Source organism: Aspergillus pseudoviridinutans (assembly GCF_018340605.1).
Source record: "Aspergillus pseudoviridinutans IFM 55266 DNA, scaffold_2, whole genome shotgun sequence".
Classification (NCBI taxonomy): Eukaryota; Fungi; Ascomycota; class Eurotiomycetes; order Eurotiales; family Aspergillaceae; genus Aspergillus; species Aspergillus pseudoviridinutans.
In genome coordinates this window covers 385,240-403,442 of record NW_025091282.1, presented here as the reverse complement: position 1 = coordinate 403,442, position 18,203 = coordinate 385,240, and the positions used below count along the sequence as shown (strand labels likewise).

At 49.6% G+C, this 18,203-nt stretch overlaps 4 protein-coding genes across 4 annotated transcripts; 2 read left to right on the top strand and 2 right to left on the bottom strand.

Moving 5' to 3' along the window:
• Nucleotides 1–134: 134 nt before the first annotated feature.
• Nucleotides 135–1,494, bottom strand: Asppvi_002195 (uncharacterized protein; the record flags this gene model as incomplete). The annotated part of the gene is made up of 2 exons (XM_043298188.1): nt 135–758; nt 808–1,494. 2 exons carry the CDS (start codon nt 1,492–1,494, stop codon nt 135–137), a joined length of 1,311 nt encoding a protein of 436 aa, XP_043154123.1.
• A 677-nt stretch (nt 1,495–2,171) lies between these two features.
• On the top strand, nt 2,172–4,020 carry Asppvi_002194 (translation initiation factor eIF2B subunit gamma; the record flags this gene model as incomplete). The annotated part of the gene is made up of 2 exons (XM_043298187.1): nt 2,172–2,352; nt 2,441–4,020. The coding sequence occupies 2 exons, from the start codon at nt 2,172–2,174 to the stop codon at nt 4,018–4,020; spliced, it is 1,761 nt and encodes a 586-aa protein (XP_043154122.1).
• A 262-nt stretch (nt 4,021–4,282) lies between these two features.
• Nucleotides 4,283–5,320, bottom strand: Asppvi_002193 (uncharacterized protein; the record flags this gene model as incomplete). Its single annotated transcript, XM_043298186.1, has 1 exon — nt 4,283–5,320. One exon carries the CDS (start codon nt 5,318–5,320, stop codon nt 4,283–4,285), a length of 1,038 nt encoding a protein of 345 aa, XP_043154121.1.
• Nucleotides 5,321–12,985: 7,665 nt separating this feature from the next.
• On the top strand, nt 12,986–15,440 carry Asppvi_002192 (uncharacterized protein; the record flags this gene model as incomplete). The annotated part of the gene is made up of 4 exons (XM_043298185.1): nt 12,986–13,957; nt 14,012–14,870; nt 14,939–15,321; nt 15,393–15,440. 4 exons carry the CDS (start codon nt 12,986–12,988, stop codon nt 15,438–15,440), a joined length of 2,262 nt encoding a protein of 753 aa, XP_043154120.1.
• Between the last annotated feature and the right edge of the window lie 2,763 nt (nt 15,441–18,203).

The following is an 18,203-nucleotide window of genomic DNA, read 5'->3' as shown; positions in this document are numbered from 1 at the left end:
TATGCACACTAAAATTACGGTCATGTAGAAATTCATCAGTAAGGGGGAATCAATCACAGTCATCATCAAACAGTGGATAAGTGCACGGAAAAAACATTCGAATGAATCATCCCAGCTTTTCGTGATGCGTAAGATCAGTCGTGGCCAGAAACTCTTCGTCGCCAGTCTTCACCCGTGCGATGGACATCGACCACGTCAATCCGCTTGCCAATACCCGTCATTCCCTCTTTCTGCCACCACTTCTCATCTTTCTCTGCAAGTACCGATTCATCTTCACTGTCGATTAAGCCGCCTCGGCCGCCTTCGTCTCCCACTACAACCACGACCTGTCGGACCCAGCCAGAAATGTGTTGGACCGCATCGCCTTGTTTGCCTGTCAAGGACTCCTGTACGTAGACAATGTCGGGCGAAAGATGGCGCACAAGGTGCACGTATCCCGTCGCAGTGCTAAACGGCATGATGGCGTTCTCCTTGTCGATAATGGCCTGCGCCTGCGTGTATAAAGTGCGGAACAATGGTGTGGCGCCCTCCAGCTCATCAGCTGGGCGAGGTTCGACAGTGGACAGGTCGCCGCTAGGTGCTTCTCCAGGCGACCTGGCCTCCTCAGGAGCGATGTTGGAATAGGATGATGTAACGGAGAGAGTAGGATTGGATGAGCCGCCCTGGTTGGGTGCATGCTTCAGGCCTGGCGCATAAATAAGAACGAAGACCTTTGCGGTCTCAGAGTCGACATGTTCAGGGAGGTGAGAAAGAATAGACTGTTCATAGTTAGCGTAATCCATGACATCGAGCCAACAAGAACCCTACCGCGTGCTCAGTGAAGTCGTCAGGGTCGTGATCTGCCAACTCGGAGGAGACCACAATCGCTACTGTCTTCTTCTTTTTGTCGAGAGCAGGAGGGCCGCTCACAGCGCTGCGAGTGGGAAGCGCTCCGCTCATCGTCGGAGCTGCGGCGGCAGGTTGAGCTTCTCCCTGAGTAGCCCTCGACCGAACCTCTTCGGACCATCGCGAGTGATCTTCAAAGTCACCGCGATCCTCCTCGCGTATCGATGTGAGAGCGCTGCCCATGAATGCGCCCGCCGCAGCCATACCGGCCGCGACCCGTCTACTGGCCCCATCGAAGATCTGCTGAGGGCTCGGTGTGCGCCGCAAAGCACCCTGCATACGAGCCATCATACCAACGTCGTCACCATGGATGTCTGCCCCGGTCGACCGGGCATATCCGCCGTCAATGCCGGCTGGCGTTCCCTCTGCGCCCGGCGGGGGGTACCGGTCATCCCTCGAGTCGTCCAGGGGGTATCCGCCTTCGTCATTATTATCGTCATCATCACTGCGTTCGCTCCAAATCCATGCAGCTATGCCAATTGTTGCGATGCCGACCGTCAAAGCCAGTGGCACCCAGTACCCCATGACGGTCCGTCTCCCTGAGGAGCTGAAGCCGGTACCAGCTCCAACCCGCCGCCGACGAGCATCCTGGGAATATGGGAAAGACATTGCGGGCACTGAGAGATGATAGATGGCAGGCGCATAGAAGTCAATCCAATTGCGATGGTGTATAATGATCACATCTCAAGGTTGCATGAGAGGAAAAAGGGTGGTTGGTTAACGGAGCGAGCTCAAGGCCTCGGACGAGCCGAGAAACATGTGGCTGGTGATGTCCTGGTTACCGCGGTGTTTCCCCGCTTGTTAAATTACAATACGTACCTTACCTAAGGTACCTGACTAATGCGAGGAACTAGCTATGTTTGCACTGTTTATTTTGTTTGCTTAATATCTATCAACACGTGATGAGACCGTTATCATGACTTAGGGCAGCAAGGTTGTTTGGCTGATTTGCAGCGACATAGAGCTATCGGCACGTGACGGCGGGATTTTGTTTAACAAAAGATAGGTACAATCTTCCCATGCATGTCAGGTTGAGTCAGAGGGCGGACAGAAAACAGCACCTTCGCTGAGTTTTACGACTCGATATATATGAAACCCTGAATACTCAGACACTCTAGCAGGTTGTGCGCGCTTGAGGTCAACCATCGCATAAGATAATACGACGAGTCTTCCTCCCCTCTTCCCCGCGGTGATCCTTTCAACCCGATCATTGCACCATTCGACACCAATCCTACAATCAGAACGTCTCAGTCAGTCAGAGGCGCTTGTAAGACAAGCATCTCGCAATGCCGCACTCGATTCCTGTGCCCCCGACGGGCTTTCAGGCCCTCATTTTGTGCGGACCTGGCGTCTCTCTCAACACATTCACCTCCAATCCTGAAGAATTTCCCAAAGCATTGTTACCTATCGCAAACCGTCCTATGGTGTGGTATCCTCTGGATTGGTGCTATCGGATGGGCATAACAAGTGAGTAATTGCGAATCAGCGTTGAGTGATACGAACATTCGCCTGTCCTAACGTCGAGCACCGGTATTCTGTTCTAACCGAAGTGAAGATATCACTCTTATCACACCCCCCGCCAGTCAAGCTCCATTAGAAGCTGCTCTCTCGCAAAATCCTCACCTCACATCTCTTCCGGCACCTTCACCTTCCGTTGTCGCTCCTGCAGACCTTACCCTGACGACGGGTACCGCGGAGCTACTGCGTCTCCCCGAGGTACAGTCAAGCATCAAGTCCGACTTCCTCCTTCTCCCCTGTGACCTCATTTGCGATTTGCCAGGAGAATCCCTCCTTGAGGCATGGATGGTCACCCAAAGCGCGCTGGGTGGCTCTACTATCAGCGGCGGCTGGAACTCCAATGGACCCAAGAGCATTGGAATGGGTGGTGAGCAAGGCGGCCGCCGGGGCGGTCTCGGAGTTTACTATCAGACTAGGGGGCGGGAAGAGAGCGTCAAGGGCGAGGTGACAGATTTTGTGGCTACCACACCGTTAGAGCAAGAGGAGGCTCCAGCAGTCTCTCATAATTCGGACGGACCTGTTTCGATCCGGTATGGGCTGTCAAAGCTAGTGCTCTCGATACCTATGGATACACTGAACGAACGGATGGAAGAGCAGAAAGGGCTTCTCATCCGTCATTCCCTGGTGAAGAAGCACGCGCAGGTGAAGATGTTGACGACCTACCGCGACGCCCACATCTACGTATTTCCTTACTGGGTCAAGGAGATGGCGTTGCTGAATGAGAAGTTCGAGAGCGTTGGGGAGGATCTTGTCGGTTGGTGGGCCAAGGCTGAGTGGCAGAAGGGTCTAGCGGAGAAGCTTCGGCTGCGCGAGATTTTCGAACCAGAGGGACATGGAGCCGCAGAGAGTGGCAGCCTGGACGGCGAGCATATCGAAGAGGAAATTGATCTCAAAGCGATGAGCACCACCAAAGCGGGAGCCGGCACATCACGCGACGCTTTGTCAGACGATCCCTCAGAGACCGTGCAATTCGCGTCTCGGGTGAAGAGATCTGGTACTGATTTGAGCACCGCGTCGCCCGAGCCATCCAAAGGCAAGCTCACCGTGCCCCCGTTGCTGGCATATGTTCACTCCTCGCTGCCGTCTGCACCGCTGGTCAGGCGTGTGGATACCTCGGCTCTGCTTCTGTCCGTGTCTCTCCGTCTTGCCAAACTCGAGTCCATCGAGGAGGTCGGCCGCATAGCCGCGTCTCCTTTCGCTCATAACCAAAAGGTTGCCTATCCGGCCGGCGTCGCTCAGCGGTGCACGGTCACCAAGGCCGACTGTCTTCTCGCCGATAATGTCACGGTGGAGGAAAAGTGTGTCATCAAGGAATCCGTCATTGGCGCCAACTGTCACATCGCCAGCGGTGCCCGCTTGACGCGCTGTCTGATCATGGATGGCGCCGTGGTCGGTGAACGCTGTCAATTGACTGGCTGCATCGTGGGCCGGCGGAGTCAGATCGGCCGCGAGAGTGTGCTCAAGGACTGCGAGATCCAAGATGGGAACATCGTCCCCGAGGAGACAGACGCGAAGAACGAAAAGTTTATGGTCTTCGAGGGTTTGGATGACGAAGACGGCGAAGGAATGGATGTTTCCGAAGAATTCAGCGATGGCAACGACGACGTAGGGTTTTGATTGACTTGGGCAAATGGTCCTTTGATGTTACGAAAATCTATGTCTTGATGTCCAATAACGGCATAGACGCTGATCTTGATGATACCGCTACGTTATAGAAAAGAATTGATTGAGCCAGTCTGATCTCTCGAGTAATCTCAACACCTAGGCCTCTGTTTGCAAAAAACAATGGTATCATAGCCTCCTAACGCCGTAAAAAGGGGAAGCAAATCACCTATGCGCCCGCGCATGGCTACGTAGTATGCTGAACGAGCAGACGGTTTCACTCCTCTCTCTTGTCCCTCCTGCGATGGTGTTCTCCCCCCGCCAGCGGCGACTTCCCAATCGACACCATCTGCTGCCTTTTCTTCCCATTCCTCCGCTGCGTAATCCGCCTCACGAGCATGGCACGCGGCATCTCATACCTCTTCCGCGGCGTATGCGGAGAGGAGGTATCAATTGACTCCCCTCGCCCATCTCTTCCCCTCCCTGCAAGAGCACAAGACGAGCCGTGATCCACTCCGATCGGTATTGTGACAGGGACAGGCGTATACGGCACTACATCCGTCACGGCTTGCAGCTGGTCCCGAGCCCCATTCCACGCCCGTTCCCCGTCGCCGTCGTCGTCGCCTTCGTGGGCAGTAATATCACTGGCCCATCCGGCTGCCAGCAATTGCTGAGGTGCAGGCGTAGGCGTATGCGCGTGCTCGGTTTCTGTCTTCGGTCCGAACCCAGTCGAATAGTAATAGAACCCTGCCGAGGGGTGCACATTTCGGCCCTCCCAGTTCAACCCGTCCCAGCTCGCTATCGCCGTCGCCGTCGGCGTGGACATGCTCGACTCTGCATGCCCGTCGTGCGCCTCTGGATCTGGATTCGGAGCTGGAGAGAGATCACATAGTTCGTCCAGCTCTAGGTCCAGGTAGAGGCTTAGGTCGAGAGTCTGTACGGCTAGCCGGGACTCCTCCGCCAAGGCGTCTAGGTATTCGTCGCTTTGGTCATAAGGGGCTCTTTCGGGGCCGGGCTGGTCGAACCGTTTGTGGTCGCCGCGGGCGAAGAATCTGGCCACCATATCTAAGAAGCCTGGTTGCGCGACAGAGGCATTCAGGATGGAGGCGAGTGTTTGTGCGGTTAGGAGACTCTGATGGGTGGTGAGGGTTTGTTTGTTTGGGGGGTATTGCTGTCTGCAGAGGGGGCAGGGTTCGCCGAGGAGGGCAGTTGATGTTGGTTCTACAGTGTGCGATGGGAGGTCCTGGAAGGGACAGGTGAGGGTCATGGGGATGAGGTGGTCACAGTTGTGCCAGAAGATCGAGATGTGGCACATTTTGCTCTGTAGAGACCCGTTGGAGAGGTGGTGAGCTGCCGATGAGGCCTTGAGAGCTGAAGGGGGCTTGCTGGTAGTATTTGTATGCTCTTTGATGATCGTGAGGTGGTCTTGAGATCATTGTACGCTTCATGGCTGTTGAGGATTGATATGAGGAAGATAAAGGGAGATCTTTGGTAGCTGGTGGACAAGGAGGTCCCTGGGAGTGATGTGTTGCTGAGGATAAAGGGAGAGTGAAGTGTATCATGCTCTACTATTGTGCTGGTCTCTGTAGTTGAGGTTGCTTTGTCTCTGTCTGTTTCAGGTTCCATCATGGTTATTGTTCAGCGGTCATGACAATGAAATTGATGAAGCATCTGGTCTGAGCAAGAGATGAGTGTCAAGTCTTTGTCTGCTGCTTATTGATCACTCGACATAGGTATTGTCGGCTTGTCTGTCAGTAGCTTCGAAAATGGCATAGAGATGGACAGTACAATCATGTCTTGATGCATTGATTCAAGCAGTCTGCATGACATACCCTAAAAGGTGTTTTGATCATGCTGTCTATGATGCTTTTGCTTATGCATTCCACTTGTCTCAGTGCTATCATATCTACTAGATGGATACTTTCATCAGTCTCACAGACTTCCCCTATACTGCAAACATCGATGGGCAAACTATTGGAGATATCCATGGCTACGGTATCATTGTCAGATATACTGTTGCAAAGATGTGCCCCCCTCCAGACTGATGTAGTAGAGGCGACCATAAAGGTAATACAAGCATCTAAGTTCGTGACAGTGCTGCCCACCAACACCAAGCACAATCAGGTTAGGGTGTCCAGGTCAAGCTTTCAGCATGAGAACGCCTTCAAGCAAACTTAATCATATGCTAGCTCTTTTAGAAATCAAACCAGCAGATCGAGTCTCTCTATTACATCACTTCATGCTGACTGGAGGACATTCTAGAACCTCGAAGGAATCAGTCTAGACTCGAATATCTGGGTGCCCAGAGCAGACCACTACGTATGAGTATTCTCATCATACAGATAGAGGATCGATCTTCTAACGGTTGACTCGATCGACTCGAAAGTGCAATTTTGATGCTGATGATTCTGTCCTCTGGAGTACTCCGTATGTATTTGATGCCCACATTACTTTTTCCCCTCTCTATTTTTAGATTAATGCATGTCTTATGTCGTACCAGAGTAAGAGTGGATTGAAGACGTACGCAATCGGAGAACTTAGTTCATGTGAATATTCTGTGGGTCTAGTCTACAGAAAATGCTTCTGATGCTGGCAAGACTCGATTTTCGTACGTCACTTTCTCACCAAGACTGGAGTTACTTCCCTATCTAGAGAGGAGTTAGGCCTCGAGTTGCTCTCTGCTAAATTGCGGTGACAGCAACAACGGTGCAGACTAAGTACGTACCAGGACGCATACCTTAATACTCCGTCCAAGTAACCCCGCTTGGTGGTCTTTCCTATTGCAGCCTCCTGCAGACGAGACCAACCTAGTCTCCGGATAATCAGTCGCTTAGTGCCGTGTTGCCTGGGGCTACTACTCTAACTGTTGAATTAGGTGTATTTATCGCTGGATACGGCAATGCATCCCCGCTAATGAGACTGGCAGAAATGTGCATTAAGATTGAGCATGGCCCTAGCTGGCTAGCGCGGGTCATAGCACTAGATATCTGCCGCGGAGGTGTACCATCAGTACTGCCTATTCTCTTTCTAAAAGTCATCTGACAGACGAACGCACAACAGGTATTTTGGTTACTTGATGGGCAAAAGTACGACTGTTCTGTGTTGATTGTTGTTCACCTGGACGAACATGGTCGATCTTATCTGGGCGCCGAACGGAGTCCTTCGCTATGGTTTTATATTGAGTTCTTGACAGTTGTGCATTCAAGGTTCCTTGACAGGTGTCTTGGAGCATAATATATCCAAATTGGATTGTGTCATTTATATTGAACTTGATTTTCGAACTGAGGACATCATTTCTGTCAAATAATTAGGCTAGAAATGCAATACAGCAGGATGCCTAGGCGCCTTGCCTGGGTCTCGACCGGGACTCGGACTCTGCGGCGCAAGTTCCTTGATTCGGATGAATCCACTTCGCATAGAATTAGATAGACGTTGTCGAGTCTAGGAATGCCTCGAATCTTCCAAGACCTGATCATGCGGCTTTGTCGGTTTTATTTACACTGATGAAAGGTGGTAGATAGGGCATTGTATATTGGATCATTAGTTGAAGTGAAGAATAGACCTTGGGCCCCCAACGAACTAAGTCTGACAGCGTCATTGTACTCCACAGTTTGGTTCCCCGGATATTATACGCCTTTTCAAATCCCTCAAAGAGTCAAGACTCTAGTGCTGCACCCCATGCTGCCACTTTACTGGGATTATGACCCATCCTTTCCTACCTAGTCTCAATAGTCAGAATCTCCTCCTAAGCAAAATTTTAAAGTTCGTCATTTGCGCACTCACCGCTGGCCTACATAACTATCACCACAGATATACCTAAAGACCGAGATATCAGTTAATGGCACTCTGTAAGTTAGTAGCCGACTACCGAGTTCGCCGAGTTGAATGAGGGGCAAGGCGCAGGCCATTGGACGGTAGCACTTACCGTCGTAGGTACGGTAGAGTATGACTGATAGACTCTCCAAGCAAGGTACCTAGAGCTACCTTAATGACAATTGCCACTGACCTCGGCCCTATCATGTGTCTGACGTTCCTGGATCGATCTGTGAATGATGTAAGGAACATAGATACGTCGTTTTCTTGCTTGTCAACCTGATCCAGAAGCCAGGTGTAAGCATAGCATCACATAACTACCATACATGTATAATTATCATAATATCGATCTATCTCCTCATAATGCGTTATTTCTACCGCTTTCTGTGGTTTTATTTTCTTTCTAGTAACTAAGGTATGTAACTAGATACCAGACTAACGTAGTTTTGACTTCGGCCTGGCGTTGGACGGCCATAGCCGCATCGGGCAATTTACATCCACTTGGCACGAGAAATGACCTCTTGTCGTTTTCGTGTCCACGATCGCACTGGTTGTTAGTTTGGTTATTATTCGCGCAATAATTGGAAAATCTCTGATGATTCGGATAGCCATCAGTTGGCATAGCGATGGAAAAGGTGATTGAGGTTCAGCTATGAACCATGCCAATATATATTTGCATACCTTCGCCGCCGAAATATATCACGAGCTACATCCATGATTTTGTGAGTCTGACAGTCCAGGGCAGACTTCTCTCTCCAACTAAGAGCAATTGAGTATTTGTGTGTTCATCAAGAATGATCTCAGATATCATACCGGGCGTGCTGCTGATTTACTGTCTAATACCAAGTAAGTTTGCAATGGCATAGACAGTTGCAAACAGAACTGGGATATTTAACGTCATAGAGCCCATGAGGGAATTGAATTGACCATGGCATTGTACGCATGAGCTGTACTCCTGCACATGATTGACCGTTGGACCTGAACTTACCCCACAAACATGGAGGAACTAGTAATGATGATCTCGATATTGCATTATGTGTCAATGCTCCTACGGAGTACAAGGCTACAACATGTGATAGATCAGAACAATGACGGCGACACTGAGTTTAAGCTTTTCAAAAAACCAAGGTGAATCATGATGTGGAGTTAAAGACCTACTCTACAATCTTCGAGAACTTAACTGTCTACAACCAAGTGGTTGGAACCAAATCATGATACATCAAGCACAGCACGCCATATGTGGATAATTAATATGGATTATTGAAATGATTGACACCGCTCAACTCTGAAACAGGTTGACTGTCATGATCACCGCCGCACGGGAAACTTACTCGCAAAGCACGAATAAAAATGCGTGAACCGCCCGTCGATCGCGCGGAGCTCCTTACGTGGATCTGCGGCCATATTTGTAACTATGCTCTATGTGGAGGGAGATTGCGTGGGTCTTTCAGCGCAATATCAAGTTAGCGGTGGGTAGCTTGGTCTGGAGATAAGGATTATCGGGGTGATGTATGCTGGTTGATCATAATCAGACAGCCTTGGTGATAGCAGCCAGAATTTTATTCTTCTGGTCTATGCTTGTGCTATGAGCATTAGTACTCTGTAACAGGGACTAGTTTGTCCAGTGGCAATCTACTTATGAGACAGGGGTAAGTGCGCTTTTGGTCTGAAACTTGGTCCATTCAAGCATAGTTTAAAAGTTTTCATCAGTTTATTCTTATCACATGTCTCAGATATTATGGAGCATGGGTCCACGATCCGGCAAAAAATTGATGAGTTTGAAGATTCGAATCATGTTGGCAATACTAGCAATACTACCTACTAGATTATCTATTGTTCCGTTGTATTGAGACAATAAGTTTCTTCCCCAGAGGCCAGAGTACACTGGCAGGAGAGCACATGGGTTACGGGTAACATGTTTATGTAATTATCTAAGCAAGCACAAGGCCATTATTGCCAGTTCCCCGGTTCAGTGTGGAGCAAGTCAAGACATGCGGTGTTAGCGATGGGCGCTATCTGCATATGGATGTAGGTGAGTTTCAACATTCCTCATTTTAATGTTATTCGCGGTGACTTGCCCATCCAGCACAGCTGATAAGATGTTTTGGTACCCCGTACGAGACGGGCCCTGAGGATCAGGAATGAACGGCAGATCTGAAACTGGATGGATCTGAATCTGATTGCTGAAAGGACGGTACCAGCCCAACATGTCAGAAATCAGATCTGGTCTGCATCACACATGCAGTGATACGAGCTCAAGCAGTGGGGAGTATGCTTTTGCTAGTTGTCAGCTCTCAGCCCCTCAGCCTCATCGATAGCCTTCCTCAGACTCGAGAGGCATGCGATTGATCCATGTTCATCTCGGTTCCAAACTTTTCAAGCTTCGTCAACTATCAGTTAATTTGCGAATCAACAGCAGCGTACCGCCTTTGTAGAGGCTTGGAAAAATATGTACATAGACCTGGGGTGCCCTTCCAGTCTGTATCAAGATGACTGACATCATTGAGCACATTATCTGGTAACTACTCCCTGCCAATACTGTGATTAGCTCTTTGTCATTGTCATGGACCATGGTAGGAAATCAACTTTGCTTCAAACTTACAGATGCATTTTCTGTGAGCCCCTGGCTCAGCCTGGTCGGCTATTGAGTCCTTGGGAGGAATAGCGTAGCAAACCTATGTAAATGTGGGTAACCATTAGGTTTGGTGGGACATCCGAATCCATGGATACTGTACGCGGAAATGCCCCGGATGCGAGACATTGAAACTGTTCGGGTCTGGGAGTACCATGGCGAAAGTTTGCATCAGTGTCGGTCGCAGCTCATGAGTGTTGAATTTCAGAAATCGTGATAAACTGCCTATACCGGAAGGCAAGACAGACATTGTTGATAATTTGATGAGATGGCATGGGCTGGCTCAAAATCTGGGGAAGCCTAACAAAGGAGTCACAGGCGTATTAAAGATCAGATACGGAGTGAGTACCTTACGGAGTACTCGATCCTGCCACACCGACTCGGCATCCTTCCACTGAGGCTGCTCACAAAATCTCACCCAGTCATTCTGCTTTGTATAGCAACTGCCTACCTCTGCAACTATCTCCAGGCTCTATCACCGAGATTCTGTTGTCTGGCTGACTCACGTAGGTTTGGTACAGTAATAGCGTTACAGCTAAGAGTTTTAGCGACTGTGTGGTTGCGAATCGGCGTTCAACTTGCTAGCACGATCGGATTCGCAAGGAGACTAGCGGGCTGCTAGGACATTCATAATAAGTGGTGGCCCTATGCAACTAGCTCGTTGTTTCCTTTTGCCGCATTGGTACAGAGTACGAAGGATGAAAAGATGGAAAAGGGGTCTGTATGCAGCAGATGGAGCACAGTGGTTAGAAAGAGGACCTGGCTCTTCGACTTGTGAAAGTGGTCATATGCAATGACGCAGATAAGTATACTTGGAGATCTCAAATTAAGTCATCAACCAAATTTGAGGAATGATCTCCAAGTTAAACAATGTCTTAATAATGTTCATGTGTCGCAATCGTTCGTTTTCATATCCACCCATTCCACGGGTGAAGCGGTTGGCGTCGCAGGGGCTAAGCTGGCCCGCTCTGAATACTTAGGCAAGGTAAGGTGTTGATTGGTTACTGGTCAGTACTGGCCGGTCAGGTAAGGTACAGTACGGGTCAGTAGTACCGCAGCTACCTGTGAATCTAGTAGTTTCCAGGCTTTTTCCGAAGTCCTGAAAGAAGTATCAAGTGATCATATACAACAATTTCGGTACATTGATTACAAGGCTCCAACCTACCTACAGGTAAGCTGTCTTACCTTTCTTTCCCCTTTTTTAGCAAAAGTGTTCCAGCGGAAAGAACACGGTTGGCTGATGCAGAGGAGATTCAGGAGAATTAACCTGCATTTCTAAATGACAGTATACTAAAATTGTGTCCTAATGATAGTAAAATAGCCTTGTTAGTCATCGTACATACAGAGTACGCCATCTTGAACTTACAGTAGTATTCTGTGGTTGTTCTCGTTCTGGCATGACTTGCAGCAACGATAACAATCATGCGAGAATATGATGGGCCTTTGCTATGAACGGTCATTATCCCTATCGTTGATATTTTCTTTTTTGCTTGAAAAGCAATTTCCATTCCTATTTACTGTCCTCGATAATCGAAATCCTCTTCCTCATGGAAATTCTCTCAACATCGTGATACTAGTTGCTAGAGAAAAGTGTTCCCTCTGTCGCATTTGTCTGAAAAATCCCATCCGTCTTGTCTCCGCCTGTCAGTAGTAGTGGAAAGTGAGTGCTCCCCCTAAGCTAGTAATAGTGGCACGTCCCATCCGCAAATCCTCACTCTCCTCTCTCCTCCCGCCCCATTATTATTATTATCTCCTTTAACTTCCTTTCTGTTCCTTTCCTTCCTCACTCCCAATCCTCTCCTCGTTCTTCCCTTCCTCCTCTCGCTCCTTTGATCTCCCTCTTCTTGTTTTCTTGTCCCTGACTAGGTCCTCTGTCGTCTTCTCCTAGCAGAGATTAGGCCCAATCTTCTGTTCGATTCAGGAGATACGGTGCCCCGTTCCAGGGATCCTCCTTTCTCCCGACCCCCTCTTATCAGCCTTCCCTCAAACCTTCAGTTGTTTTGTTTTCGGCCTCGCTTCGATTGTTCCACCCTGTCTCCATCGTACATGGCTCGACTGCTTTAGATCACGTCCACCTCCCTGGAGCCTTGTGTTCCTTGCGTCTCACCGCGTCGCCAGATTTTCCCTTTCCGTTTCTCGTCTCGTCCGAGCCTTTCGTTTCTACATCCAGCATAAGCGTTATTTCTTTCAAATTTTTGTATCAGTATAATCCATTTTGATTTCAATTCAGAGAGGTACTGCAACCCAGATCGATTCTGTGGGTGAACAGGAGAGTGAAACTTTGGCAACCCATTGCTTTCATCAGGCCGCTGTTGAACTCATCCTGATCGTGCTGCAGCAGAAAACTGATACACGTGTTGCAGAATCATTTTGTTGTTGTCCTCCCTGCCTCCCCTCTGAACGCCCTCGAGTCGTCTTTGACATCACAATCGTGTCTTTCGCCGTGTATTACTGCGAATTTAACGTCCATCGACTCGTGTCCTAGGGTTGTCGCCAAAAACGACAGGCTTCTGAGAAACGGTGGAGGAGAGCATCATGGCTGCGTTGGTGCAAACGATTCCTCAACAAAGTAGCACGGTTTCTGTGCTTCAGACTCGCCCTTCATCTTCTTCTGGCTCCTTTGCCCCGTCTCCTCAGCCTTCGCAGCAGCAAAATTCTCGCAATTCCACGATGTCTTGGAACTCGTACAATACGGTGGGCGGATCTCAGGGCTATCGGGCGGGCCACCAGGTTGTGGCCCCCTATGCTTTCACTGGCACGCCTAGCCTACCCAATTCCAACTTCAACGCTATGCAGAATCGTCAGTCGTGGACGCCCCATCTGAGGCCAGAGAATCGAACTTCCTCTGCTCCCTCGGTACCCCAGGGGTCCGCAGTCCATCCTCATGCCGTTGGACCCAACCCGCGTTTCTCCCATCATCCTGCAGCTGGTTCTGTATCTACTTCGTCCTCCAACTCTTCCGTCCAATCTTACCGCTCCAAAGACGACTCCGCGATTCCTTCGAGACAATCACGCAGCGACCCTCCTCTTCGCCCTTTATCGACCGCCAACCTGCCGTCACCTTCCTCATCATTCATGAATATATCCTCCCCCACCGTTGCTCGACCATCTCCCGACCGTTATCGGCGTGGAAGCAGACGATTAGATAACGCACCGGGAGCCCAGTCGACAGTAACAGCTTCTAGCCTGCCAGGAGAGGATCAAATTGCGTCGAAGAATGCCTTGCAGGATCCGTCCCGCAAACCGGGGCACGCTCGAGTTTCCAGTGTGGATGATACAGCGCGTCCCGAAAAGCCACAAGCAGAGCTTGCCAAGAGATATAGGCGTCGGAGTTGGGGGAATATTGATAATGCTGGCTTGATTAATCTACAGCTTCACCTGCCATCATCTCCGACACCGATCCTGAATGTGCACGATTACTTCGACCCCAACATTCGACCGCAATCCGCCCAGTCTCATCGAGATGTCTCGGGCAGCAATCACTCAGCTAACTCATCTACGTCCTCGGTAAGATATACTCCCCTCATCTCTGAAATTCTTCTTGTGCTGACATGCACTTAGGTACGTGAGGTAGGATTGACGGAGGCTGCACCCTCAAATAAGAGCACGAACAAGTTGGACGACACCAAGCGATCAACAAAGCCCTCGCCGTTGTCGCAACCAGTCTCTGCAGAACCCACGCCTACCAGCTCTCAGCCACCAAATGAGAAACAGTCGCCTGCTCCGACTGAGAGTGTTGCCACGCAACGACTGGCTGATATCACTAAGAACGAGCTCAAACGGCCCGGGAAGTCTCGGTTGAGAAGAGCCTTCTCTTTCGGAAGCGCTTCAGAGCTCCTCAAGGCGTCTTCCCAGAATAGCCCTGCGAAAAGAGAGGCTATCGCTGCAGAGAAGTCCCGAAGAGAACTACTGAAAGAAGAGTTAGGACCTGAGCAGGCCGCGATCGCTGAACAGCAAGAGGCCAGTGGGTTGGGTGAGAGCATTTACTCGCATCATCAAGGCCGGTTCTTCAATAACTCCACAGATAATCTGTCAGTGTCATCCACAGCGTCATCAGCTTCGATAATGCTACGGAAGATGGGCAAGGGCATGAAGAGGTCCACTCGGTCACTCGTCGGGTTGTTCCGTCCCAAATCCATCGTGAGCATCGCGTCGAACGATGGTGGAAATGTGGAGCCAATGGCACCAAAATTGTCAGTGGTCAACGTCGAAGCGGAGAGGAAGAGCGTGACTGCCAACGCAGATCCTCAGGATCTACCTCGCGGAGGCACTGTGTTTCCTAAGATGGAAAATAGCCCCCAGGGTCCTTCGGCTCAGGAAGATATCGGGACCGAGAGATCTCAATCGCGTAAGAGCATTGTGGGTGGTGACAGGGAACGGGCAGAGGTTCTGGCGGCGGTCAGGAAGGGCATCCTTAAGAGTGAGTAGAGCCGCGGTGCCGCAATCATACGTGTGTTGTTTCAGTTCGTTGACGATCTTGTGTTCCAGAGACCAATTCGGACCCCGCAGTTACAGGTCGTTCCAACAGAGTCACTGAGGGTTCACAGACACTGATCGGCAGTGACTCGCCGCATTCCAGTGCTCCCAGTACACCTGAGGATCCGTCTCGAGCTGGTAACCGACGTTCCGAGGCCGTCAAGATAGCTGGCGAAGACTACTTCTTATCGGATGGGCGAATTCCCGAGTCTCGAAGCTCGCCTGCTACGCCGCAACCGGTGACAACAAAGACCCTTGTCTTCAGTCCTCGCATTCAGTTCCATGAGACGTGGCCCAGTGGAGAGTACGATCGCCGAGGAGACATTGCAACCTGCAACCGCTTGACACCACTTCTCGCTCAACAGATCAAGGAAGAACTCAACAATTTCAAGATGGTGAGTCCTGGCAGACACATGTCCATTCAAGCAGTGGTTGTGCCGACCTGCATTCTAACGTCCAATCATAGGAAATGGAAGTCCACGAGACTTCGAAGATTTACACTCATTTCCTCTGAGGCTCCCACTAGCGACGGCATTGCCCGGCATGTCTCATCTTGCACATCAGCCACCATAACTAGATCTACGAGTGGTGTGGCTTTTTCCAACTCTAGCATTTTAACCTCAAGCACTGCACGCGTTTTATTCTTCATTAGACCGATGCATGATGGTCGAGCGTTCGCAAAACCTGCCGCACTTGCACTATTCCGTCTTCGATTGTTTCATCGTCTCGCGTATCTTCCTGTTTTGCGTATGTGGTGTTATGGCGACAGCAACATTCCAGGTACTTCATCGGTTTTTCTCTGGCTCGGCTTTTCTCAGACGCACGGAGATTCTTGCATTGGACCAAAGAGAGTATCGAGTGTTAGACATTTACAGCCACACTCATGCATCAAACTTTCCTCGATCATCTGAGATTGATCCGATTTACAGCTCTAGATCCTGGTCCATGATCTACTATGCTAGATCTGCTTTCCACTCAAAACTCTTTGCGCGTACTATTCCTGTCTACTTCCGTCTCTCTACGGTCGACCTCGCATCGAACTCGTTCTGCCTTTTCGACTTCTTATTTCTTGAAAGCGTGAAAGTTGGACAGCATCATCTCTTTGATTAATACCACTTTTTTCAGTCTCGCTCTGAGCATAAACCTTCCCCCCCCTCATGGTATGTCTGTTGTACAGCATCCTGGAGCTGTTATCCTTTCATGTCTTTCCAATTGAATGTCCGAAGGGAGCCTTCCCTTCATTCTCTGTTCCTGTACTTTTGCATTTGGTCCTGTGTGTATCTCATTCACTTGCGTGTCGCTCCCACGCTTCCCACTCTCCTTCTCTTATTTCTTAGCAGCATAAGATGTTTGTCGGTAATAACTCTGGTTGGATGGTATGGGTATGCAAAGTTCTCGTCTTTTTTCCCTCTTCTTACAATCTTGTGGGTGTTTGACTGTTCTTTTCCTTTTTGCATCATGATGTCCTTGTGTTCTTTTCTCTAATCTTTCCGCCTTTCGAGTACACGGAAGAAGAGAGGACCTTAATCGCCATGCGAAGCGATAGTGCCAAGATCTCAATATGATTCATTTGAGCGATGCTCCAGAGGGCAATAACGAGTAATTTGTCGTTCAACAAGCTATTTGAGCCTGCTACGTGCTCAACGTACTTCCCATCACTGCTGTGCTAGGCGGCGGGCAAAATTCCCAAGCCTACGCGACATATCACTCCTAGCAGTCGACCACGATCGATGCGTAGTATACCTTGCGAGGCCGAGAACCACATTCTGGTAATTCCTGAAACTCTTCTCTAGTGGTTGGCTCACGCAGCTCTCAGGACAAACAAGTCCCCGAGCCACCAATCACAGCTTTCTATAGCTTCATCTATCATTGCTAGTCAGACCATTGACACTCTGGTCAGTCTCGTAGATTGCGCTATCTACATAGCTATCTAAAATTAAGGCAGATATAAACAACTCGATCCTTGTCTAGATGGGCGTATTTGCCCAAATGCTGTGATCCGATTCTCTTGTATGGGTTGGCGTTCTCTGCCTTGTATTGTTTTCTTTGGCGATCAATTGTTTGCGTGCTAGTGCGTGCTACCAATCGTCTTGAATCTTTGACAGTATACGCTTACCTGCGGTTGAGCGTCCGGTAATCAGTCGACTCTAGAGTGACGTGACGGTGATCAGCGCTACTGGGCTCTGCAATGCACTGTCGTCGGATGCACTACTAATGGCATATGTGAGTTGGATTAGAAAGCTGAATATCGGAAGGAGTATCACCCTGCGGCAAGAATAGAATTTTTGGAATTTGGCCCCTGCTGATTTGAGCGTGGTCTTTTCATATCTGTCGGTCTACCTATCTGGCTTCAGGTCTCAGGTTAAATTTCAATCCTGTAGAATGAGCATAGTCGCTAGGACGGTCATGCGGGTGCACTTCAGGATAAGAATCATTCGTGACAAATAACTCAGGAAAACTTGGCGCTGAGGTCTGTTCTATATTGTTGACCATGACATGATCTTGGACATAGTATATCGGCATCCCGAAGGCAAGTGTCTCCGCATCATATTATTGGTTTGAGCTGACGTTGCCTTATGGCTCGAGACTTGTGACAGGCGTTCATTGCTGTTCAGCCTATCTCCAGAAAGAATATTAGCTTTAGGTTCATGGTATGAGGTCCCAGGGGAAAGCACGTACATTGGCACTGCCCATCTTATGCTCGTCTTCTCTGAGAGAGAAAATGTTAGTCGTTGGCAGCTCTTACTGGAACCGCCGCAGATGATTCAGTACCACGAGGATCAAGCCTTCTGGTTAGTGTTCATTTGATGGACAACAAGGGTAAAAGTGCTCCGTTATAGCCCATTCGGCGACCTGATCACGAAGCATTGGGACCTAGCAGTTGGCACGGAGGTTGCTTTGCCTCGAGCATACGAGCCCAATAGATCGTGGTTCAATCTCTAGCCGTAGCAACAGCTTGAATTCCAGTTGCATGGACTTTCCATGCTCAATTTGTTCTCTCAGTGTCTATACTGTAAAGTAACAGCAGGTGTCCGCAGATGTCCCGCGATGTATAAAAACACTAAGATTTTCCTTGTCGGGCGTTTGAATGAAGAGTTTGAGCAGAGGCGCACGGAAGTGACAATCTCTTTCCAAGTAATGGGTGCCTTCAAAGGAACGGCAAACGAGCTCTGCGTCGTATCAGAGCAGTGATAGTTTACTTGTCTGGGCAGGTTCCTTGGCTACGGGATGGAACAGAGAAGGCTTGGCTGAATCCCGAGCTCCCGAAAACTAACCG